This window comes from Herpailurus yagouaroundi, unplaced genomic scaffold (assembly GCF_014898765.1).
Source record: "Herpailurus yagouaroundi ecotype Mexico unplaced genomic scaffold, PumYag 184, whole genome shotgun sequence".
In the NCBI taxonomy this organism is placed as follows: Eukaryota; Metazoa; Chordata; class Mammalia; order Carnivora; family Felidae; genus Herpailurus; species Herpailurus yagouaroundi.
Genome location: NW_024412415.1, coordinates 17,598,888 through 17,626,321, shown reverse-complemented (window position 1 = coordinate 17,626,321; position 27,434 = coordinate 17,598,888). Strand labels below are relative to the sequence as shown.

General features: G+C 40.1%; 1 protein-coding gene across 1 annotated transcript in view; it reads right to left on the bottom strand.

Annotated features, from left to right (window-relative positions):
* Positions 1-27,434, bottom strand: part of TMOD2 (tropomodulin 2) — a 40,739-nt gene continuing 13,305 nt past the window's right edge. The window contains exons 5-9 of the mRNA XM_040492695.1: positions 25,868-25,998; positions 23,450-23,557; positions 16,179-16,322; positions 9,550-9,694; positions 1-7,595 (exon numbers count right to left, since the gene is read on the bottom strand). Coding sequence (XP_040348629.1) covers positions 7,561-7,595; positions 9,550-9,694; positions 16,179-16,322; positions 23,450-23,557; positions 25,868-25,998 — 563 coding nt within the window. The 3' untranslated portion in view covers positions 1-7,560. The remainder of the gene's footprint in view (positions 7,596-9,549; positions 9,695-16,178; positions 16,323-23,449; positions 23,558-25,867; positions 25,999-27,434) is intronic.

Genomic DNA, 27,434 nt, shown 5'->3' with positions numbered 1-27,434 from the left:
TTTACTTTCATTTTAAAAGGAAAGTTTATTAATTCCTAATGTTCTGTACATTTGGAAGCTTCATTCTGGACATAAATGAATACATTATATCTTTGAAAGCAGAAAGATCTTGATGAGTTAAAACAGTATATGTTTCCCTTAGCATTAGGTCTGGCTGGCTAATCCCAAAGGGTCAAATGCTGCAACCTATTTGTGTTAACCTGGATTCTTACTAATTATCAGGGTGAAAGGATTTCACACTTCATACATTTTGCTTTATCACACGCTTATTTCCCACAATGTTCAGTTTCACATTTAAAAGGCAAATTAGTCTTTAATTCCTTAATGAATATAATATCTACCTTTGATTGAAAAGTTTCAAAATGAAAAGTGAAACTATATGAATTTTTCAATAACTGCTTAGCCAAATAAATGTTGCCAATATAAGTCTAAATAGTTTACAAAGCATTATTTCCTTTGTTCTCTTTAAAATAATACAGATACACATAAAGTCACACGTTACAGGCATCCAAACTGGTAAGATATTACAGACTGGTGGCATGCAACTATTTTACATTTTTAAATGCAATGAAAAATGCTGCTTGTTTTCCTGGAATAGATGAAACAAAATTAAGATAAAGGTTTAACTGAAATATAAATATTATTCCATGAATTTAGTGGGTTTTTTAAAAACCAAAATGGCAGAGATAAGAATTTTAGGTCAGAATAATTTCTTTCTTAACTAAAGATTGTCACTGGCAATGTTTGGTACTAAAATAAAATTTCCATAAGAAGCACATTTTCTATTCATCTCATTTCGCCACATGGCCAAGTCCTATCTATTTGCATTTAGATCAACCATGGGAAATTTTAAATCCTGGGCCAGCTTCTCTCAATTGCACAGTGTATTTCTGATTGGCTTCTCTTTGTTATCCAGTCAATATGTGCTCAGAAACCACACACACACACACACACACACACACACACACACACACACACACACTTACACTTTAAATAAAAGCCTATGAAAGACATGCTGTGTTTACTGTGCTCAGTTTCCTTCTTTGCATTTCCTTCTCCTCTTCACCAATTTTGAGGATAAAATACTATACATTTAAAAATCTCCTTTCAGAAAAGGCTGCTCCTCCAGAACTATTCTGAAAACAGTAAAAACCGCTGAAGAGGGACAGGTAACTGTCTGTGGAATGTTCTGGACAAAGCCTTTTGAAGACAGATGGAGTTGCAATGGAGGCATTATTCACACATGTTCAGAGGCAATGGAAACTTCAGAATCACAGGATTCTTGTAACCTTTGGGAGCTGGAAGGGATCTTAGAGAGCATCTAATCCACCCACTTCATTTTACAGATGAAGTGAAGACAAGATAGAAGAAAGATGGAAAGTCTTGCCCAAAGTGACACACAGCTGATATCTGAATCAGTACTGTTTTGGAAACACCACATGATGGCGAATGGAGCATAATTCTTGTGGGGCGGAGGACAATTCAATTCAAGCAACATTTATAAAGCACCTGTTATATACAAAGCACCTCACTAGATGCTACTGAAGACACAAAGGTTGATGAGAGAGTCCATGCTTCCACGTGCTTATGAAAGTCCTGTGCGGCCATGTTTCAGTATCTTTCTTAGCACAAGAATACTGACTAGAGCTAAGGTTGCTGGTGATAACAAGGCAGTTGCTGCCAGGGAGAGCTGATCTCACAGGTGACACTTTCTCCCCTTCACTATCAGGGCTTAAGCCTGTCACGCAGCTGCTGGAACCTTACAGACAATCTTTTCTTCCTAGGTCCCCTGTCACACCTCAAGTCATAGCCTCCCCTGTGGTGACAGCCTGGCCGGAGGGCAGCCGTGCCCCAAACCTTCCCCTCAATTCTTAATCACTGTTTGCTCCCCTACTTGTGTCCAGCCTTAGACTCACTGCAAGGGTCCTGACCATGTCCCAGGGTACTGTCAAAACGACCCAAGAAAATGCTCTATCACACACATCACTGGTATGTAACACCCACCCACCCATCAACTAACTCTCCCACCTCGGTGTTAGAAATAAAATAATTCCAATCCCCTACGTCATACCCATGCTGCGATTCCTCACACTCAATGGTCAGAAGAAAATAAAACAGATTTAAGAGGCAGTGGAAACCATTAGTGAATAGATGATGAAAATGATCTCCCGCTTTTGTATCGCCCTTTCCAGGATAGTGTTTTCATCCCATTATCTGATTATATTCTCACCACAACTCTGTGAGGTAGTTAGTGAAGATATTATTCCCACTATAATATAGCTGAAGAATCTTAGGCTTGAGAGACTAAGTGGCTTGCCCCAAAGTCACCCAGCTAAGAAAGTGTGGAGCCAAGTGTCCAGGTTCCTTGACTCCAAATCCAGTGCTCTTCCCCCTATATAGTCTATAATTGTCAGGCAATTGAATGAATTGCCCATGATCATATACCTGCTAAGTGTTGGTGATGGGATTAGGAGTCAGTCTCCAAGTCTGTTAGTATGGTGCCTTGCCACCATACCAACAGGCAGAGCCAGTGTGCTCAAAATGACAGCCATGGAAGATGTCAGAGAAAAGTCCAGGCCCCCTTCACCCTCTCCCAAATCAATGATGCATCACAAAACTGGGATAACTTCTGGTAAGTGAGAACAGTACCCAGAGCCAGGTTACAAGTTTAAACTTTGAAACACTCCCTCCATCCATCTACTGGGTATTTTGTCATTGCTGCTATGGGCAGACGGGAAGGAGGTAAGTTGAGCAGAACTTGCTTCTCCCCTTAAGCAAATTAGGACCTTTAATTACCACCTTCCTTCCCCACCTCACTTAGTCCCTCCACTTAATAACCTCTGAACCACAAAACAAAATTCAATCTAATCTAGAGTTGGGAGCAAGAAAACAATAAACACGTCCTGAGGTTTAGGGTACTTTTCTCTCTCAAGCTTGTTACCAGGAGGCCTGATCACATGATTTCTATCCATTGGGCGCAGCCTGGTGCTGCCAAGCACTCTCACACCTTTCCTTTGTATGTGTCCCAAGCCTTTAGTTTTGGAGATGGCCTGGTACGTGGCATGGATATTTGATATGAGGAGCAATGAAGGGAATCTGCTACTGGAAGGTGGAGCTAAGACATTTATTTTTCCTTCTCTGCTCATTAACATGAAAATGGCAATTATTGCATCATCAGTGGAAGAGCAGAAGGGAGTTTCAGGATCATGACTTAAAAGCTGACGCCAGAAATATATCCAACTCAGCAGAGGTAACGACATACCACAGAACCCAGTATTCCCAACTTACTGCCCCCTGCCCATTTCTGTTGATACTATCAATACTTGAACTAAAGATGGTATCCACTTTGCAAAAAGGCACTCTACCCCCCAAACCCAGAAACACCTAGCAAACTATATTAACCCAGAATTCTTATACTTCCTCTGTCTCCTTTACAGGGCTTGGGAGAGGGCCAAGTACATCATATCCCTCAAAAAAGCAAACATCCGCAAACTCTTTTGTAAATTTAAAGGGCTATTTTACGTTTAAAGCACGCTGGTTTCAAGTTCGAGTGTCTGATATGTTCTCATGGTAGTTCTTCAGAGCACACTGGTTTCCCTAATGCTGGTGCCCTGCCAGGGGCCACGCTTCTGTCTGGAAGAGAAGCAGCTATTCTTTTGGTTTGGTGTACCAGGCTTCCCTTAGGGAAATTGTTTTGAGGAGTATAGGCATTGGGATGATTTTGGAGTTTTTAATGGAGATGGGCTGCGTGCTCTAAGATGGGTGAGCCACACGTGGGGCCCCCCCCCCCCCGAAATAGTGATTATGTAACCTAGGCCCACGGCAGCTCCAAGAGGGGTAAGGGAAGAGGGACTGGGAGACAGCATCTCCCTTCAATCAGGCGTCCAGCTTCAGCCAAATACCACTTACAGTATCTGGCGATTTTTATGTACAAAATATTTATATACAGCTTACCCTACCCAGATGGAAGGAAGGGGCTTAATCATGTTGATGAAGACGAAAAGTGCTTCCACTTACACACTTCAGGCATATAATGGGTTTTGGTGCCGGAACAATAAAATGATTTCCGTGCTTCTAATATTTATTTCCTAAGAGTGATCTTTCATACATGCTGTGAGATTTAGTGTTTGGTGACCCAAGCTGCAAACTCCAGGGAGTGATTTGCATTGACTCTGGGCCTGCAGCAATGCTAAAACGGACAAGGGAAATGGAGCTGGGGAGAGAGCATCTCCCTTCAATCAGTGGTCCAGATGTAGCCACATACCTCGTTACATATTTAGATAGGTGGCCACACACACTCACACACACATGCACACATTTATTTACATTATGCCCTACCAAGATGAAAGGGATTTAATCATGCTAATGAGGATAAAATAGCTTCCGTTACATGCTTTGGGCACATGGGGAGATGTAGTGCTGGACTAATCATATGGTCTCTAGACTTCCAAAATTCTCTCCTAAAAGTTATCTTCCACATACGCTGTGATGGGTGTTGGTGATAGGGGCCTGCAAGTCCTGATGAGTGATTTGACACTAGCATGGGCCTGTACAAGTCTAAAAAGGGAAAGGGGGTGGTGTGCGGAGAGAATTATCTCTCTTCAATCAGTTGTCCAGATGTTGCCAAATATCTCAACATAGTATTTGGCAAAATGCACACATATAAAAATATTTTATATACATTATGCCCCACCACGATGGATGGTAAGGGATTAGTCACGCTCAGGATTATGAAAAAGCTTCTACTTACACATTTTGGGCAAATGGAGAAATGAAGTCCTGGGCTAATGAAATGATTCACAGGCTCCCAAAAGTGTAAGTTTATCTTCTAATAGTTATCTTTAATATGTGAATACTCATGGAAATGTCACCTTTCAAGTTATTTTAAAAACACAGGTAATGATAAGATAAACTGTTTATCATAAATATTTGATTTTATAAACTCTATTACATGTGACCCAACTATTTCACAAGCTAAAAACAGGGCTAAATTTTGGTAATATCCCACTATCTTGCTTTAATACTCTCAACAGCCGCAGCATCAAATTCTGACTTTTTTTTCATTGCTTTCTGCCAAGGCTTGTCAGGAACTGCTTTAGCCCCCGATCCACAGCACTTTGGAGCTTCAGTGAACACTGTAGAATACAAGATTTCTTAGCGATGAAGGCAAGAAAGAGAGTGAATGAGAAAAGGAAAAAGTCTTACTTGAATGGCATGTCAGGGATTCAGCACTTATAATATATCTGCAACAAATCTAAACAGATAGGATAAAGACGCTTAAGAGAAAGATTCTTCCCTGTGGCAACATGGTAACCGAAACATATATATACAGAAAAAGAACTCTGGGCATACTGATGAATGTTTGCCAACCAGCAACCAAGGGGTGGGAAACATCTGATCTGTAACATTTGCTCATTTCCATAGTATAAGTACTCCCACCACGGACAATTTCAAACTGTCAACAAGAAGTTGTGAACTTCTGAGATGGGAAAAGACGCACAAAAGCACATCATTATACAGTATTTCTGCCACAAAGACACAGTAGATATGAATAATCTTGAGAGCAGAGAAAACAGTAAAAGGTATTTTTGAGTATTACCTTGGTTTTTAAAATAATTTAACTAATTGTAGGTGCATGCCATTTAATTTTTAATAATGGCTATATTTAACAAGTGTGCAAAATTCTTGAAAATTTAATAATTGGTAAGCCTGTATGAGTTGGCTCCAACATACCACACCTAAGTGAGTAAGAGGGAAGTAAAAATAAAACTGAAAACCATCAAATGGTATTTACTATGGAGAGATAGTCAAAAGCTATTAATTAAAGGATTTTTAGGATTCCAAATGCGTCAACATGTTCTGCTCATTGTTTCCTCAAAAAATGTAAAATATTGTCAAGAAAGTGAAATGTTTCAAAGGATTTTAGAGATACGGATGCAGATACTTCTAAGACAGGTAAATGTCCAATTTTATGAAGGTTAGCTCTCCTGACTAGATTCCATGTGTTTTACAAGCTAACTAGGATAATACACACATTGTTTTCCCATTAACTTGTTTTACTACTATCAAGCAACTCAGGAACACTCAATTACTAAACAAATTCTGACTTGGGTCCATCTTCTGCCCGAGTCACCAATGTCCTCAGCTCCAGGTGTCACCAACACAAGGGATGTCACCTTTACATGGCTCAGAATTTCAGAGAAAAGAAGAAAAAAAGAGAAAGAGTTGGAAGGAAAGGAGGAGAGAAGAGAGGGTGAAGTGCCCAAGGCAGGGTCAGAATGCCACCAGGTACAGCCTCAGGCACTGAGTGTCATCAAAGGCACGTGAACTTGAGCCAAAGGCTATAGACACACATTTCCTTCGCTTGGGATCACACTGTTGCACTGCTAGATGAAAAGTTAATGCACACAACCACGCAATCATCCCAGCTGTACTTTCACAGGCTTTGTCCTTGAGATGACAAACATCTGGAAAAGTGACAATTCACATTTTTTCCTGATGTTTGCAAATGTCTGGAAGGATCATGCCATATGGACAAATGTCTGTAAAATTAACTTGAACGTTCACAGATCATTCTGTGATACTGCTATACTAAAGATAAAGCAATAAATGCTTCTAAAATTTGCCAAAATGATGCAATCATCTGTATCAGACAACTCTAAGGTGCAATTATTATTGTTTTATTTTGGAATGTACTGTGTTAAAAGCCGCCCTCTTACTAAAATTTAAAAATTTCCCACCATGTCTGGAAAAGTTTAAAACAGCTTTGTAAAAAGTTATCTAGTAGAGTCATGTTAAAGATCGAATTTATGTTGAATCATCAATAAAGGTAGGTGTGCTAATTAAATTTGCTGCCTGTAAGTCTGCTTTGAAGACTATTCATGGGTTAATATTTCACACTTATTTGCTAATGCTGTGTTAAAGTATCACAATGCTGCCTTGCTTTTATGAAGATGACACCACTGATCTTCAAACAGTAGGACACGTGCGTTTAGTGCACTTCTTCAAACAGTGGGGCATGTGAGTTTGGTGATTTTTCTGGAGGTAGGGGAGAATTTGTGCTCAGTCAGTCACATGTTCTCACCCGGTGAAAGATTGGCAATACTAACTTCTTATGTGGTCAGAAGAACACTTCTGTTGTATTTAGCCTAACTCAAAGCTATGCATGTAAACAGAGATAGGCCTCTATCGTAATCACAGTTACAAATACACTTATATACTAAATTCCTTTCAGTGATTAAAAAAAAAAAGTTCATGTAAGAAAGCCAGACAACCCAATATGAAAGTGGTTAAATCATTTTCCATTGCTGCTACGCACTAAGATCTGCTTAAGTCCACTGGTGCAAGTCGCCAGAGGGGCCCATGAGCACATGACACAATTGTATGCATTAAAAAATCCAAGATAAGTAGTGCTAAAAAAGAACAACAGACTATGAGCTGTGTGGTTAACGGAAATGAACAACCTTTGATAAAATGGTCCTGATGGGGAAGGAGAATAGTTTTTGCTTGCTTATTTTTAATTGGCAGCCATGATGAACCTTTGCCTCCTCTCGTGGAAGTTTACCTTCGGTCTCCTTCAACTCGCTTTTTACGAACTAGGTAAGAAATAAAGGAAAAAAAGAAAGACAAAATTTAAAAGATAAATTGAAGGAATCATCCTTAAATTCCTGACAAACAACATTCATCACACAGAATAGCAATCCCACACATGTAAGGGTGTAGTGATCTTAAGTTTCAATACTCAATTACCCAATAAATGATATAAATGGAAATGATATAATAATCTAGAGTCTTGTGGAACATACATTTAAATCAAGTTATGTCTGACATTTGGGAACTGGGATGCTAGAAATTTCTATAGAGTAGAAGGTCCAGAATAGACCCATAGAACAGTGAACTTCTGGAAGTTTCCATGGTCACTTATCTCTAGCACATCTCGACCTCTGTGCAACCTGATCCCCAGCTGGCTTTAACTCCTCAGGATAACACATTCACAATCTATGAATTCTGCTTATGGCTTGAAGACCAGGAGGAGTTGCAAACAGATGTTCAAAGTTTCTAAACCTGTTTTAAATAAAAACTCCCAATTATCCACCTCCAAGGAAGGGGTGATTCAGATGGCAGGTAAACTCAGAGATTAAGGTTCCCTTAAGCGGGTGTTTAGTATCAAAACTGTTGCCTCGACTGGCCATTTCCAGTTTCTGCAAGCCATTTCCCCCTCTCACCTCTTCACCGGCTGGCTTGTCTGGTGCATAGGAAGAGGGTTACTCTAACCTTCCTGGATTTGGCAAAAAGGTGCCATGGCTGTGGTCCTGCCCCAACTCTCAACTTTAAATAGCCCAGTCCACAGAAAATTAGACAAAAGCTATTGCCTACAGCTACCACTCTTGGGCTCAAAATCGCTTCTCCATTTACATCAAGCCTCTTGTTTTGCCTGTTTCTCTTTAGTCTCATGTTGATCAGCTGTGGTCTCCATGTGCCCTTCCTAGGTGCCTTCACCCTTCCCCAAAGCCCTGTTTAATGGGCTGCCCGCCCTCCCTGCCCCCCTCTCCTCCCCACCCTCTCCCATCTTCTACATCCCAAGGGTAAGCACTGCCATATGCCTGGCCAGCCTCTGGAGGCCACACACCATGCCTCAGCTGGCACTCAGCATCTTGGTTAAGCATGTCTGGGCAGGGAAATGGACACTAATCTTCACTTGCCCCCTTCTGGTTCTAACCCTTGGTTTCCGTCTTACCTGCCATCTGAATCCAACCCGTGGCCAGCACTCTACTTAGTGGAATGTTGGGCCCAGTTCTCCTGTCCAAGGTCTCGCATTCTGTCCCTGAAACTCAAACTGAGGACTGAGTTTCGCTATTGGCTGACTGCTTGTCAGGTGACTGTCTGCTCCCTGGATGTCTTTTTGCCATGCTGTTTCAGGTGACTGAGCCGTGCCCAGACCGAGCTTTCCCAATCTGTCCCATTCTTCTGTGCTCTGGTTGACCAGGATATGCCCCCTCTCATCCTAACAGAAGAAATGGCATGGATCCTTGGCAAAGGGTAGGCAGCAGGAAAAATGAAAGAGGGACTAACTGAAAGAGCTACTTCTAAGTTTAACCTTTATAACATAGTTCCATTAGTTTACTTCACATGGAAATCACCAAAGTATCAGACATTTGAACCCAAGTGCAAAGCATAGTCAAAAAGTCAAACATAAGTGAACTCGGAATCTCCACATCACTGCATCCATCTTCTGGTGCAGATAACAACACAGGATGATTACATGTAAGAACTAAGTAAAGGCGAACCAAACACATAAAGGAAACCAAGCAAAACTCAAAGGTTGTCTGGAAGAAAAGAACAAAGAGTTTTTGAGAGAATGCTACTATAAAACTGAGACACTATGAAGCTCATGAGAATTCCTAGGATAATGTAGCAATGTGCCTTTGATCAGGGGCTGACACCAAAGGCCAGTGGAACGATGTCTGTGCGATATTGTATCTGAAGTGGAGAAAGAAATGGTCATCATGCTCTTCTAATCACTAACAGCACACAATAGGGCTGCATTACCCAGGTCATTATTCTTGGTGATTGCGGCTGCCACCCTTGTTCGAGGCCCTTGCTTGGTAAACTGATATCCAAACTTGAGGATCCTTGAATTCTCCTCGAGCATCTGGGCAATTTCCATCTCCACAGCTGTTCCCAATTGCTGCCTCTGGTTGCAGGTGTGGACACATATACAGGACGACCAAGAAGGACAAGGAAACAGTTACTTGCATGGGAAAGATGCATAGCTACTTGGTGGACAAAAAAGTAAAGGGGTAAAGTCTCACTTTGAAAGGAATAAAGTCACTTGAGATTTTCTCCCTTGCAGTCACTTGAGACCGGCTCCTTGTCTAGAAGCAAAATCCAACAGACAGCCCAATCTGCTGGCATGCTAAACTGAAAAGACTAAGCAAATTACTTACGAAGGAAAAGTTGATTCCGCACGTAAAATTAAAGCAAAGCTAATATTCGGTGTTTCCAATTTACCCCAGTTTCTGTGGTTTAAATAAAGAGTGTTTTTAAATAGTGAAACTATCTTACAGCAATCAATCCAATTGCTGAATTTTTTATTCTGGGATCTATATCCAAAACTAATCAAAGATCATCTGCTGGATGGCTATTCTTTCTCAGCAGAGTCTCACTGGGAGATCCCAGAGAAACTTCATTGTGGTCTGAACCACGGCCAGAATTATCAAATGCTGAAGGGGTTATTGGGCTGTAGAAAAATCCCCAAGTTTTTTAAGTTTGGTGGAAAGAGGGTTCTGGGTTTTTAGTGTGTGTTTGTTAAGTTGAAATACAGAATTAAAAAAAAATTAAAACTAGAACTTTTTTTAAAATATGGGGGCATGTAAATATAGGAATTTAAAATTAATCAAAATTTAACAATTAATAAAAATAAATTTTTCCATAATATATTTATTAAAAGTTTTAAGTAAAAAGTGTAGGCTTATTTAGAAAAAGCACACAAAAAGTGTATAAAAAACAAAAGCCCCCTTCCCCCAGTATTTCCATTCCCCATAGAGAAAGCCTGTTTGGCATATGATATACAGTCTTTTAAAACATTTTCTATGCATTCGTATGTCTATATAACCACATGTACATCTATTCTTTTTTTCACATAAATGGATTATACCAGCATATTGTTCTGAAATGTGTTTTTATTTTTCATTTAACATTAAGGACACCTTTTCACGGGTAAATATACATGTCTCTCATACTTATAAACAGCTCTCCAGCACTCCATTGTGGTGATGGAGAATAACTTATTTAGCTAGGTCCTACTTACTTTTACATTGCTTTCCATTTCTACTATTCCAAACAATGCTGCAATGAACTTCCCTCGCACACATAGTCTATCCTATGGCATGTCTGCAAGTGTGCCTGTAGGGAAAATTAGAGCTGTGCACAAGAGTAAGCATGTTTCAAATTTTGATATGTTCATGACTTATCCTCAAAAATATGACAATTTTTACTCCTACTAACAGTGTTTGAGATTTACTGTTTTCCCCACCCTGGCCAACATGGAATGTTACGAATCTTTTTCATCTTTGTCCCTCTAACAGGTGAAGATTTATATTCTACTTGTATTTATTTAATTGCTTTAATTTGCATTTCTCAAATTATGAATCAGAACAATTAATTTTCTTATGCGTCTGTATTTCTCTTTTTGGAAACTACCAATCTCTGTCATTTGTATATATTTTCTTTTACCAGCTTATGGTTCCTGTGTTTGTTTCTTTATTGATTTGTAAGTTTCTCATATATTAGGAAATGAACCTTTTGTCAAATGTGTTGTGAAAATACTTTGCTCAGTTTGTCTTATGACTTTCCTTTTGATTACTATAAAGACCTTTCCTAATTTTCATATGGCTAAATTTACCAATCTCCTAGATTTTATATCATGTTTGGGAAGGCTCTTCTGATTTCTTCTATCAGAAATCTTTCTGATTTCTCGATTTGTTTTATGACTTCATATATTTTCATATCTAAATCTTCATTTCACCTGGAATGAATTTTAGTAAGAATTAAGATAGAGTCCCAAAGTAATATTATTCCAAATTATCTTTTACTTTATCCTTTTCTCCCTGAGTTGAAATACTACTTTGCTGCAAAATTCTCAGGCGTACTTAGATGGGTTTCTGGAATACATTGCTCTGCCAAGTCTATTTCTGTGCCAGCATCATGCAATTTTGATTGCTTTATTATATTTTAAAAACATACCTTTTAGATTCGGAAATTTTAAATATTGAGTAGATGAAGGAGAAAAGTTTAGGGAGGAACTTTTGTGTCCTAGGAGTCCTCAGATCAAACTCTGCTCCTTTTCTTTCTCTTCATCCAGCAACCTGTCAAACCAGTCTCTCCCCAAGAAATTAACAAAATGTGGTATTTCCAGTCAGACAATAACAACTCTGGGCATCCACGGTGTAGAGATTAGCATTCTAAGCTAATGGGAGGGACAGACAGCAAAAAAGAGATCCTGACCTCACAGTTCCATGAACAACTTTAGCTCATGACACGTTTTAGAACAGTGGGGATGTATTGAGACCTGAGCTAAGGTTGGGGCTGCCATTGCTATGCCTTATGCCCCTGGAAGGGGCCAAGTGGTGCTATCTAAGGGCAGAAGGGTGGATGGATGTGGCTGGCAGGGAGGGACGAGCTAAAAGTCCCTTTACTCCCCCTCACAAATCTCAAGCCTTTGGAGTCCTGTGCTTGGGTAACATGCAGTACTTTCCTGTCAACATGGGCACACTGGTGGCTATATAAAGGATGTAGGAGCTGCAGAAAATTACATGGGGAAGGAGCATATAAAAAAGGGGAGAAAGTAATGTAACACAGGGCATCTTTCTTTCTCAGCCTGAGTCGTTTTGAGGTCTTTTGCGTTATATAAACCCAGGGTAACAAATGGAGGCCAAAATTTCTTATAATTTGTATATATTTCCCCTTTATAAGTCACTAAATACAAAGAAAAAAAGAAATAAAAGTTAAGCACACATTTCTTCTGTTGTCTTTTTTAAATGACCTTTTTTACTCAAATTTATTTAGCAGTCACCCATCTGTTTCATTAATATGCGTCACTGATTGTTCTTCTCACAGGGGGCATCTGATTAAATCATTACATATCCACCTGGAGCCTAGCCACAGCAGCCTGCCCCAGTGATGGATTCTCAGCAGGCCTTCATTTTGGTGCAGCTGCCTGGTGCAAGGATGCTAAATTGGTCTTGGCTATGGGTCCTGCTTGAGGAAACTTACAGATTACTTCAAACCCTTCGTTATATAGATGAAGAAACCGAGGGCTATTTCTAATAGCCTATCAGTCAATAAAAAAAATTTGGATGGAAGACAAGTCTGACTCTGAATTTCCTCTTTCTTGGAATAAAGCAAAGAATTTTTCGTTGCTCTACAAAGTCTCAATCCTCTTTCTTTTTTTTCAATGCTCTTTCTTGTCGCAAGTAAAAAGCAGCTATTTTGGAGGCATATTGGGGAATAAGGTTGAAAAATTACATAGTTCCATTCTAGATGACTGAGGAAGGATAAGAAGGTTGATAATTTAAAGGGGATTTAAGTGGAGCACCTGGGTGGCTCAGTTGATTAAGCATCTGACTCTTGATTTCAGCTCAGGTCATGATCTCACTCACACTTTGTGAGATCTCACTCACACAGAGCCTGCATAGGGCTCTGTGCTGACAGTGTGGAGCCTTCTTGGGATTCTCCCTCTCCCTCCCACTGTGGCCCTCCCCCACTCATTCTCTCTCTCTCTCTCTCAAAAAATAATTTTTTAAAATATAATTTATTGTCAAATTGGCTAACATAGAGTGTATAAAGTGTGCTCTTGGTTCTTGGGGTAGATTCCCATGGTTCATCCCTTACATACGACATCCAGTGCTCATTCCAACAAGTACCCTCCTCAATACCTGTCACCCATTTTCCCCTCTCCCCCACCCCCCATCAACCCTCACTCTTCCCCTCCCTCACTCATTCTCTCTTTCTCTCAAAATAAATACTTGAAAAAAAATTTTTTGATGTTTATTTATTTTTGATAGAGACTGAGTGTGAAAGGGGGAGGAGCAGAAAGAGAGGGAGACACAGAATCTGAAGCAGGCTCCAGGCTCCAGGCTCCGAGCTGTCAGCACAGATCCCGACATGGGGCTTGAACTCACGAACTGTGAGATCACGACCTAGGCTGTAGTTGGGATGCTTAAACAACTGAGCCACCTGGGAGCCCCAATAAATAATTAAAAAAAAAAAGACTTTATAGGGCACCTGGGTGGTTCAGTCAGTTAAGCGTCTGACTTTGGCTCAGTTCATGATCTCACGGTATGTGGGTTTGAGCCCCACGTCGGGCTCTGTGCTGACAGCTCAGAGCCTGGAGCCTGCTTCAGATTCTGTGTCTCAGTCTCTCTCTGCCCCTCCCTGGCTCACGCTCTCTCTCTCAAAAATAAATAAAAACATATAAAATAAAATAAATAAAATAAAACAAAATAATAAAATAAAATAAAATAAAATAAAATAAAATAAAATAAAATAAAATAAGGACTTTATCTAAAAAAATTAATAAAGGGGATTTAAGAGAGCAAATTCAGGTTTTATATTTCAGGGTTGTATTCACATGCATTATAAAAGCTGCTCTGGGGTGCTTTGGTGGCTTACTTGGTTGAGCGACCAACTTCAGCTCAGGTCACAATCTCACGGGTTTGATCTCATGTGAGCTCAGGTCATGATCTCATGGGTTTGAGCCCCTTATCAGGCTTGGGGTTGCTGCTATCATGGTGAAGGCTGCTTTGGATCCTCTGTCCCCTGCCCTCTCCAAAATGAATAAACATTAAGAAAAAAAAAAAGCTGCTCTTTCTCAACGTACAGGATTCCATTTCATTCATTAGGTGTAGGATTGCTAGATTTATCAAATAAAAATATAGGACACCTAGTTAAATTTGAATTTTGATTGATAATAAATAATTTTAATAAATAAAAATAAACATATTTTTAGGATAGTATGTCTCAAGTATTTCATGATACATACTTCTACTAAAAATTATTTGTTGCTTATCTGAAATTCAAATTTAACTACATTCTATCTGGCAATCCTAACTAGGTGGTATCTTACAAGGAACTAGGAACAGAGTATCTGGAACATTACTTCAGATGTGGGGTTTCACATTATACAAGAAGATAAATATACTTTGGAATAAGGTATCCATTTCTTTCATAGATGTCCTGGAAAGAATTTACTAAGAGCCCACTTAACTTCTTCCTTATAGTAGTTCATTTGATAAATATTCCTGAGGATCACTTCTTTTCTTTCACTTTATATTTCTCTCTGGCTCATTTTCCTAACCTCTTACTCCCTGATGCCCCTTTCTTTATTTCCTACTCCCCCACTCCCTTCATGTCTCTGGATACACACCAGGATACACAGCACTGAGCTTCCTGAGTGTGTACGGCTGGGTATGCATATCCCCTTTGCATACTTTCATTTGGGAAAGCTACTTTGGTGATGTACCCTGTCTGGGGAGGGTGCGTAAAGGAGTATCTGTCTTCTGCACGGTTCCCCTGCTCCCCTGGCAACAAGCCTTGAGAGGAGGTGAGGGGCAGAGGACATGCACTGAAGCAGCCCATGTGTCCTGACAGCAAAAAAGGAGAGTAGAGCTGTTCATGGGGCCTGGTGGGTGTTTCCAGGCTTAAGCAAAAGTCCTGGGTGAGAGCCTGGGGCTCTATCAGATGTTGGAGGGTTTAGATCGGGAATTTCCAGTCATGCAGGGGGTACTCTCCCACTGCCCCTCCCATCACCCCCCAGGAGAATACTCATTGCACAAGGGTCTGTGCTCTCCCCTCTCTCTGGGACATCGCAGGGCCCTTTCTTCACACTAGACAGTGTCCAGACCCCTCAGATTCACTGAGTCCCATGGCAGACAGTTCCCCATAGCAAGAGTGGCAAGGCAAAAGCATTAGGCCGAGAACCTAGATTTGCTGTCTGACAGCAGGAGCCAGCCGAAGCCAGCAGAGCAACTTGAAACACTGCAGGCTGATTCTGGGAAAAGAGGCCTTCAGGGTAAGGAAGATGTGGTCCTGGAGAAAAGCAGCTTGCTTTGGTTGCTGATGGGAACCTAAAAAACACTGCAACAGAGCTGAGACTGTGATCACATCGTGGGTGTGGCCTGCTACTCTAAGCCAGATCATCTTCTAGAACCCGGATTCTTCTAAACAGGCTCTGTGGCCTGCCCCAGACTGCAGGAGTCCTTTTTCTCCAGCTCTGGCAGCCTTCGACCAAGAGCAAAGAGTCTGTCTCTGGGCATGGCCCGTCTGCTTTCTCCTTGTAGCCACAGTCTCAGGTGGGCTGGGACATTCTGAGCTGAGATTCCTGCTAGGGACATGGGTGATGATGGCTGCACAAGGCAGCTGTCAACACCTCTGGCCCCACCTCCTCTCTCCCCTGGTTCCTGACTAGCCTAGGGCTGGGGGAGAGCTGGCTCCTTAGGTCTCAGGCTGCCTCACTGTGCATGGTTTAGTTATTGTCATGCTCTCCCACACGCCCTCCACAGGCCAGAAGCTATTACAACTTACAGGAAAACCAGAACATCAAATTGAGTCACAGAACTTTGGCTTTTAACTCAGTCCCCTGCAGCACCCCCCTGTCACATGCACCCTGTGAGTCACACCTGGTTGTCGATCTTGATCTCTGTCAAGGTGTCATTTTCTCTCAGTGCTTCTATCAGGGCCAGGATTCCAGTCCCAGTGATAAAATTGGATTCGATGTTTAGGCTTTTCAAGGTCTTGTTTACTTTCAGCATATCTGCAAAAGCCTTATTATGAAAAAAGAAATAACCATTAATGCTGCTAAAGATTTATTTACTGAACTCCCCACCGCCAAATGAAACACAGATGTTTTTTACGTACTTAAAGAAAAACTGAGTCAAATCAAACTTTCACCTCCAAATAACAAAGATAGTAATTTAAAATAATTCAGACCAGACCTGTGAATTTTACATACTTGTAAAACAAAAAATAAAACCAAAAAATCCTGACACAGGATTACCAACTTTGTAAGGTATGGACATTGAAAAAAATCCCACTACCATCTGTTATCATTGTCCGTTTTGTTTTGCGGTTTTTTCTCTGAGAAAAAGCATTTTAACATTAGGAAAAACAAAGAAAGGACATGATCTCCGAATTGTTTTATTTTGTCCCCTTTGCTATGAATAGATTAAAAAAAAACTTTACTGTTGACTAGCATATGGGCACTACTGATATTATTTCAGGTCATCTATAAATCAGAATTCCTCAAAGATAACTTTTGGAATATAATCACCACTCAGAGTGGCAAACCCACTGGAGACTCTCAGTTCAAAACAACAAATGCATGCACCTGCCTGTTCCCCTTGTGCCCAATGTTTCCCATTATCATAAAGAAAAGATAAAATCTTTGAGTGACTGGAACTCTCATAGTACAAGAAACAAACAAACAAACCGAGGGCCATTCCCTTGAAAAATTGCTCACGCACAGAAAAAAAAAGAAAGATTGATGGAGAAATGAACACAAAAAAAGTTGTTGCCTGAGATGCCAGAGGTAAGTCCTGACTGGGGCATTGCATCAAAGAACTGCCTTTGGAACAAATGGAATAACCAGAGCAGATGGAGAGCACATTGCCCCTCTCCATAGCTTCCCTGAGACAGAAGCCACACAGAAACAGGGCACCTTCAGACCTACCACCCGATACCATGTGGGAGAAACAGAGAGGAGAAGCAGCCATGTCCAGGGATGAAATATACTGCAATGTACCCCTCCCAGAGTGAAGCCCCTCCTAACTGTAGAGTTGTGGGGGATTCCCAAGCCACCTGTCAGCTCCCCGTATATACCCTTCAAGAGAAGGCTGCTAGAAAATTCACCTGCCTGCTTACAAAAGCACTCATTCATTCATTCACTTATTCAAAAAAGACTATTTATTGGGTTTCTACAGTGTGCTGGCAGCAGAGGAAATAAAAATCCCTGTCAAAAGAGAGCTTATATTTGAGCAGGAGGGCAGTTGATACATCAATAAAGAAAATACATAGCCTGTTGGATGGTGACAAATGGAGAAATAGAAAGCATCTCCCTTTAAAAATTTTTTTTAATGTTTTTATTTATTTTTGAGACAGAGAGAGAGACAGAACATGAGCAAGGGAGTGGCAGAGAGAGGGAGACACAGAATCCGAAGCAGGCTCCAGGCTCCAAGCTGTCAGCACAGAGCCCGACGTGGGGCTCGAACCCACGGACTGTGAGATCGTGACCTGAGCTGAAGTCGGACACCCAACCGACTGAGCCACCCAGGTGCCCCAAAAGGGTCTCCCTTTTAAGGGAGAGGTCTGTTGATGACAGATCTACACAACTATGGAGGAAATGATCCTGGTTTACACAAAACCACCTCATTCTCTATTCAGAAATCTGGCAACCAGTGATTGCCAGACATACTAGGAAAACCAACATCATGGAAGAGAAAAGCCAAGTCAACCAATAGCACAGCATGCCCCAGAGGGAGCAGAGATCTTTCAAGGGAACAGAAACAAATATAAACATTTTAATTGTTATTGTCCCTCTTCCCTCTCCCCAAAAAAGAAAGAAAATGTACTCTATTAATAAAATAAGTACTGGCTATTATGGGGGGAAAAAGAAGAATATGTACATGAAAATGTGTTGAAAAATTTAAATATTACATTAAAATAAAGACAAGTAAAGGACATCCAGAATTACAAAATGAACACGGCTGAAGACGAAGTTGGTAAGTGAGAACATAAATATGGGATATTCCCCAGAATGTCGAGTAAAAAGACAAAGATAGAGGGGCGCCTGGGTGGCGCAGTCGGTTCAGCGTCCGACTTCAGCCAGGTCACGATCTCGCGGTCCGTGAGTTCGAGCCCCATGTCAGGCTCTGGGCTGATGGCTCAGAGCCTGGAGCCTGTTTCCGATTCTGTGTCTCCCTCTCTCTCTGCCCCTCCCCCGTTCATGCTCTGTCTCTCTCTCTCCCAAAAAGAAATAAACGTTGAAAAAAAAAATTAAAAAAAAAAAAGACAAAGATAGAGAAAATAGGAAAGAAATGTTAAAAGATACAGAGAAAGATACAGAAGTTCAACATTTATCTAGTAGGAGTTTCAGAAGGACAAAAGAAAAAAAAAAGACATCAGAGGGGAAGAAATTATAAAGTAATAGGAAAAAATTTCCTAGAGTTGAAGAGAACTATGAATTTGTATATGAAAGAACCCACCGGGGGCACCTAGGTGGCTTAGTCAGTTAAGCATCTCTTGATTTCAGTGCAGGCCATGATCTCACAGTCTGCGAGTCTGAGCCCCACGTCAGGCTCTGCACTGCTGGTGCAGAGCCTGCTTGGGATTCTCTGTTTCTCCCTCTTTCTCTGCCCCTCCTTCACTCTAGCGCTCTTCTCTCTCTCAAAAACAAACATTAAAAAAAAAAAAAAAAGAATGCACTGGATGCTCAGCAAAATGAGTAAAAAGTCTCCTAAGTGGTCACAAACAAGTGAAATTTCAGAAAAGTTTCTAGCAAGAGAAAATAAGTTACTTAACAAAGCAACAAGACTCAGACCAGCATTAGTCACTAGACTGTAAGGGCCATGAGAAAGAGATTTCTATATTTACATATTTAGGTAATTGTAAATACTGGTGGTAAGTTTTAAATTTCTGCAATCAATCTCTTAACAAAACACAGAATATAATGGCATAAAACACACATAAAGCTGAAATGTGTGAACATAATGGAATAACTACAACTTGAGGCAGAAAAAGGAAAAGGGATGAAGGCAGAGTACAGAACTGCCATCAGCTTTTCTAATGGAGAAACAAAAGATCAAAAACAAAAAAGTGTGCATATCAGTGGTTTCCTACTCTGGCTGTACATTAGAATGATCTAGAAGCTTCAAAATGTATACCAATGCTTGGGCCTCACCCCAGATGAAGTAAATCGGAATCTCAGGCTGTATGTAGCCTGGACTGCTAAATTTTTTAAAAGCTCTCCAGGTGATTAATGTTCACCAGGGTTGACAACCACTTTAATTAAAGTTATAAAGACAACAACTAGAAGAATGAAAAACAAATTGGTAATACCGATTGCTCTGGGGAATGGAACAAGGACCTTCTATATTATTTTAATTATTTTTATGGTGGAAAACACAGGAAGAAGGAAGAGAAGGAATCTAACTTGGGATCAAAACAGGATTTCTCAACTTTGGCACCAATGACAGTTGAGGCCAGAGAATTCTTTGTTGTGGGAGGTTGTCCTGTGTATTGCAGCATGTTTAGCAGCTTCTGAGACCAGTTAAATGCCAATAGTACCCTTCCCAGTCATGACAACCAAAAATATCTTCAGACACTGCCAAATGTCCCCCGGAGAGCAAAATTACCCTGAGCTGAGAAGCACCAGACTAGAAGAAGAAATCCTGTGTATTAGACAAGCACTTGCTTTAACTGCAAAGAAAGCTCAAAGATTTGGACTAACCTTATTGTACACCACGTAAATTAAAGTGTATTTATTCCCTGCTAGGTCCTTAATTAGAATTAAACGCACACATTTTAATTACAGCATCAGAAGGAAATGCATCAGGCTTCTCCTCATGGACGCCCCAGGCTTCAGGATTTACGCTCATTATTAGAATAACAAAATGTCGGAGCAATTAGGCCTTTATAAAAAAAGTTGCAGGACTTCCTGGCAAGTAGCCAGGATCTTGCCAATTTCTTTTAAACTTGAGAAAACACTTTTCTCATACTGAACAAAACAAGGGAGACCCAGCCAAACATAACCCTGGGCTGTAGGCCCAAGTTAATTTCAGTTCAGCAAATATTTAAGCATCTATTACATGTGCTGGGGATAACATCGGTAAAACAAAGACCAGATTTCTTAAATGTTATATAAATAATTACAGTAGAAATACATTTTTAAAGAGAAGGTTTTGCTTTCTGTACTTCACAGGATTGTAGGGAAATCCAATTTCCTGCATTGTCCAAACCTGCCTCATCCAAAGGGTAGCCTCAAGGCACATGTGGCTATTGAGCCCTTGAAAAACGGCTGGTCTGAATTGAGACATGCTGTAAATATAAAACACGCACTAGATTTCAAAGATGCAGTATGAAAAAAATAATGTAAAATACCTTATTACATTGTCACATTACATTTCAAAATGATCATATTTGGGATATATTGGTTCAAATAAAATGTTATTAAAATGAATTCCACCTATGTCTTTTTTTTAATGTGGCTACCAGAAAATTTTTATATTTATACATGTGGCTTACATTTGTGGCTATCTCATTTTGTTATGGACAGTACTGTCTAAAAGAGCATTTTTTAATGTATGTGGACTTTTTCTGCTCCCTGCTACAGATGTGGTTGCATGTAAGTACTTGGTGCATCGTGAACTGAACCTAATTACAGGTCACTTAAATTCACTTCCTGGCTTGTCTACATGATGTGTAGTCTTAGTTAAATTACTCAACATCTATGAGCTTCAGGTGCCTCATCTGCAAAGTGGGGATAATGCCATCTCACATACACATAATTTGCCTACCTTTACAGTAATCCCACAAGTACTTCATTGAATCTGTTCCTGAATCTTACAAAGAAGTCTCCTAAAACTCTTTGCTTTAACACTGATCTTTCATTATTTTTTCCTCTCTTTTTTTAAGGTAATCTCTTAACCCAAAGTGGGCTCAAACTCACAACCCCCAAATCTAGAGTTGCATGCTCTACTGACTGAGCCAACCAGGCACTCCCTCTCTAATTCTTTGCAGGCAGTTGCTAGTGATAATCAAAGTTTGAAGATCTCTATTGCCTATGGGGTAATTAACCAATTTTCAACCTACAGTAGGTTGAAAAGTAGCTTTCTCCACTCTGGCATGACTGAAAGGAGAGCCATGGGGGCAGCCAGGTGAGGGCTGGACAATATAAAGCCATCTAGGAATAAGGCCAGAGAGGCTTATGTTCTCACACCCTGAAGAACTGCAACTATTCCTTACAATTGTGTGGTGAGCCAGAGTCACACGGTATGCTTTCAACACACAGCTGTTGCACTAAAAACAGTATCAAAGAGATGATTATATTTGGATTTTATTTATTTATTTATTTATTTATTTGTTTTTTCAACGTTTATTTATTTTTGGGACAGAGAGAGACATAGCATGAACGGGGGAGGGGCAGAGAGAGAGGGAGACACAGAATCAGAAACAGGCTCCAGGCTCTGAGCCATCAGCCCAGAGCCCGACGCGGGGCTCGAACTCACGGACCGCGAGATCGTGACCTGGCTGAAGTCGGACGCTTAACCGACTGCGCCACCCAGGCGCCCCTATTTGGATTTTATTTAGACCACTTAGCAAGTTATCTATTTGACTGAGTGGAAGAGTTACATTATTTGCTAGTAGGGTTGACAGTGGACTATAACCTATTTCCATCCCTGTAGTTTTACTGTCATGTAATACACTGAAGTGACAAATCATTTCTTTATTCATACCCTAGTCACTTGCATACAAAAGGTACTGGGAATATTTTGCTTTATTGAGAACCTATCTACTGAACGACAGAGACTATATAAAATCATATACCGATAAAAGTCCTTAAATAACTGATTTCACCTTTACCAATGATCTAGTTCCGCTATTTTACTATTTTAATGATAAAGTTTCAAATTAAAAACTTCTTTCAACCCACAAATTGAGATATAATTACTGCTGGTGAAAACATCAATTCTGTAGCTTAGTTCCTCTTACATGAGTGCTTATTTTATATTTGCTGTGGTCATCACAGAAATATTCTCTATTGCTGAGAGGTTGGAGGGCATGGTATTCATCCATTTAACAAGTGTCCAAACATCTACTCTGTGCTAACACTGCAATAGGTAGCCATTACTTTCATTTTACTTTCCGCTTTTAATGCTATTTTAGATCTTCCAACAGACATGTTGCTTTAAATCACATCATCACGTCAAGAAAACTTGTTTTTCTAGCTTGACTCAAAGGCTGATCATTAGATGCTGTAGAATTACAGGCTGATGTTCAGGCTCTCCAAAACTGATATACTTTAGCAAAAGTATGCAAGTTGAGGCATTGTGTATAAAAACAGCATAGCTTGATGGTTAAAGCATCCTGGCTATAGAATCGGGAGGACCTGGTGGTGCCACTTACTGGCTGTGTTACCCTGGAAAAGATATTCAACCTCGCTGAGCCTCAGATTGCTCATTTGTTACAGTGGGAACTAATAACAGCACATACCTTATAGCATTATAGTGAGGATTAGGTGAGCTGACGTGTGTAATGCATAGAGCTTACTGCTGGTGTTTACTAATTGCTGAAGAAATGTTAGCTATTTATAGCAATAACATTGATGGTGGTAACAGTTGTAGTATTTACTTGGGCCAAGGGCCTTCCTTATTTAGCTGAATTATCTAAAATGCATGGAAGGAACAGGGCTTTTGGCTGGTTACTTTTTTCGTATTCTGGTTAACAAAAAATGTTTTAAGATCTAGTTGTTTAAAATATTTTTGAAACATACTAATCCATTTCAAAGATTAAAATGAAATACACTTTAATACTTTTATACATGCTCAGTTCCTATAGGATTTGGGAGTCTTACAATATCCACTGACTGTGACATTATGTTAATATAGATGCAAAAGCTTCAGAAAATTTGTACTAAGTACAGAGCAAAAGCTAATATTTATGTAGCTAAATGCCTAATCTAATCTTATTTCTTTCTCCTCAAAGTGTACTGCTAACAAAATTTTAGTTAATTCAAAGTGCCTGACAGATGGGTTCTGTTTTATTGTCTTATTATAACTAATGTGTTTAACTGCGTAGAAAATTACCAGACCTAAAAACTGTTAATTTATAGAACACATTAAAAATAGTTTCTAACAAATTAAATATTTTCATGTAATATTTCTGAAATTTTACTCACAATTGCCACAGGGTCATTGCTGCGGGTTGCAGCCAGGCTGAACTTCTTTACGTGAGTGTTGGTTTCCAGAGCCTTTGCAAATTCCTTCAGGGTTGGAATTGGAATGTTCTAAAATGGGGGAAGGCACAGAGAGTTGATAGACCATTCTGTAGCTCCCCCACCCCAACTCAAGACCCACAGCTTTTAAATACCTTATGTGTTTAGATGGCTAAACGTGTGACATTCCTTCTAAAATACTCATTACCCATCCTCCAGCAGCCAAGCCATCCTGGGCCGACAGCACCACTTAGTATCTAACAAGGGAATCTAACACATCATGACATTCTGGCCTCCCTGTTCTGTTCACTCTGACCAAGAAATTATGCACATACCAAACTCCACTCCTCTTCTCTTTCATTCTCTATATTCTAGCCAGATTGATCTATGTGCCATTCTTTTAATATACCATGGTCTTTCTCTCCTCCATACTCTTATGTATGCTTTTCCCTTTGCCTGGAAATTCTACTGTCCTTTTCTCTGATTAATTCCTACTCATTTTTCTTTTTTTTTTAATTTTTTTTTTAACGTTTATTTATTTTTTTTTGGGACAGAGAGAGACAGAGCATGAACGGGGGAGGGGCAGAGAGAGAGGGAGACACAGAATCGGAAACAGGCTCCAGGCTCTGAGCCATCAGCCCAGAGCCCGACGCGGGGCTCGAACTCACGGACCGCGAGATCGTGACCTGGCTGAAGTCGGACGCTTAACCGACTGCGCCACCCAGGCGCCCCCCTACTCATTTTTCAAGATGCAGCTGAATATCACCTCCTTTGTTCACTGGCTTTCCTAGGCAAGATAAAAAATTTCCTTATCTGCAATTCCACAACTTTTGGGGGCTTACCACATCATGTTGTAGTTATTGATTTAGTATTTTTCTCCTAATATAAGTTTTTCAGAATAAAGACAAAATGAATCTTACTCCATCTTTCACAGCACTTAGCACAGCCCCAACCACTGGGAGGCAGGCAATACAGGGTAGACCAGAGGTTGATATGAATCCTGGGTTCATTACAGACTAGCTCCATGGCCGTGAGCAATTTAATCTCCTTAAGTGCCACTACAGATTAAATGAGATACAGTAAGTTCCCCTTATCCATGGGGGATATGTCCCAAGACCTTGAGTGTATGCCTGTAACCACGGATAGCACTGAACACTTATGTTTTTTCATATACATACACACATACCTATGATAAAGTTTAATTTATAACTTAGGCACAGTAAGAGATTGACAACAGTAGCCAATAATAAAACAACAATTGTAACAATATATTGTAATAAAAGTTACATGAATGTGGTCCCTCCTTCTCTCTCAAAAGATAGCTATACTCACCCTTCTTCTTGTGATGTGAGATGATAAAATGCCTATGGAATGAGGTGAGGTGAATGACATAAGCACTGTGATTGAGGGTTAGGCTACTAATGACCTTCTGACAGTCTGTCAGGAGGATCATCTACTTCTGCACTGTGGTGGTTGACTGTGGTAACTGCAAACCATGGAAAGCAAAATCACAGATAGAATGGAACTACTGTAATGAATTTCAAGTATTTAGCAAAGGATAAGGCTCACAGTGAATACTCAACACAAGTCAGTTATTATTAAATGGCAGATGTTGGCCCAAAATGAAGTAACAGAATGGATACCAGGCAATGTTCTCTCTCCATCTCTCTCTCATCTCTCTCTCACTCACACACACACATACACACACTTCCTTCCCCTCCCTTTGAGAGTAACATGATTAACTACCAAACAGAATAAGGCAGAAGTGACAATGTGTGACTTCAGAGAATAGGCCATAAAAGGCACTGTGGTTTCCTGCTTGTTCTTTCTTTTTCTCTTCAGCCACTCCCTCTGGGAGAAGAAGGCTGTCATGACATGAGGCAACACAGGCAGCCCTATGGAGAGGCCCATGTGGTGAGAAACTGAGGCCTCCTGCCAACAGCCACATGAGTATGCCATCCTGGAAGTGTACCCTTCTACCTCAGTCAAGCATTCTGCTGATGGCAGCCCTTGATGACAGTTTTACTACAGCCTCACTTGAGACCCTGAGCCACAACTATCCAGCTAAGTCCTGATTCCTGATACTCAAAAACTGTGTGAACTAACAAATGTTTATTGTTTTAAGCCTCTAAGTTTTGGAGTACTTTATTACTCAGCAGTAGATAACCAACATTCTTTGTTTAACACAAATACTGTGATTCTTTGCAAAAAATTCTAGAAGTCACTTTTTAAAAATTTCTTCTTTTGAGTAGGATAGCTTGCCTCAAAGTCAGTGACTACAGAGGATTGGAAACAGGTGTGAAAACTGGCAATCAGCTATCTCCATTACATTTTTTAACCTCATGATAAATCAAGTGACTGACAATAATCATAACGCAATACCTTAATGTTGTTGAGGTTGACATCTTGCAGGCCGGGGTCATTGGCTTTCATCTGCTGCAGACTCAGTTCCACATTGGTGGGATTGGGTGGTTCCTCAAATACTGGCTTGACCTTCTCACCTTTGACCACATCTAACACAAGTTTTAATTTTAAAAAGAAAGTGTAAGGGCTCTCCTGCCAAAATCAGAGATGACTTCCCCCAAAACGACCTTTCCTTCCTATGCTCCGATTCCAATAATACTCTATCAGTGATACTAAAGCTGATGATTCTCAACTAAACAAACATGGGAATGGTACAGTTCTGAGTCACAGTTTCAAACACTGATGTTTCTCAACTGCAATGCAAAGAAGTCTCAGTGGCTGATGCTACATGGAACCAAAAGTTCAGAAGGCCCTATAGTAAACTCCAACCTACCCCCCACCCCGCCCCACCAAATCCACAAGCAGTTATTGCTGCTGTATATGGACCACTTTCAGACTATAATCATCAAGCTACAGGAGCTGAGATTCAAAAAAGAAATAAGTTTCTTCATTTCCAAAACCATACTATTCCTTTGGCCTCTTTTTTTTTTTAAATATTATTTATTTATTCCTTTTAAGTAGGCTCCATTCCCAATGTGGGGTTCAAACTCATGACCTTGAGATCAAGAGTTGCTCTACCAATTGAGCCAGCCAGGTGCCCCTTCTGGCCTCTTGACCATACCTCATCCTTCTCTGATTTCCATTTGGAGCTTTAATTTTGAGGAAGGTATGGGAAGAGAAAGGGACGGAAAGGCAGAATGGAACAATTCTCAAAAGCAGTTAACAGAAAACATTTGCAGTATATATTTAACATACAAACTGTTACTATCCCAATATACGCAGGGCTCCTACAAATTAGTAGACAATCCAATTAAAAATGAACAAATAATATGATCAGAAGAATCTGTCACTCAACCAAAAATATAAAAAGTAATTAAATTGTGAAGTTAAAAAATGGAACACTATTTGACTAGCACAAAAATGTCAAAAGAGATAACACGTAGAATTGGCAACAACTGTGAAGTCAAACACATCCTCTTACGTTGATGGTGAGAACGTAAACTGGTACAAACTTTTTGGGAGTAAATTGGCCTTACTTATCAACATGTAAAATGTGGGTACTCTATGACCCAGTAATTCTATATCTAGGAGTCTAATCTACAGAGAAAAAAAAGCACAAATACATAAAGGTATTTTTCAAGGATGTTCACTGACATACTACTTGTGACAGCAAAATATGATAAACACAAAGCCTATCAATATGAAAATGGTTAAGTTACAGCATAATCTCTCATAATAAGATGTGATCTATTCATTAAAAGAAGGGGGCAAACTGACATGTACTGGTAAAAGAAGAGAACCACAATTTGAAAAAAAGTTAATGAAAAATGAAATACTTAGGTATTTCATTTGTACGTATAAAAAATCTGTACAAGATCTAGATGAAGAAAACTACAAAACTTTATTGAAAGAAATCAAAAAGAACTAAATGGAGGGATAACTGCAAGAGAACCAATATTGTCAAGATGTCAGTTCTTCTCAACTT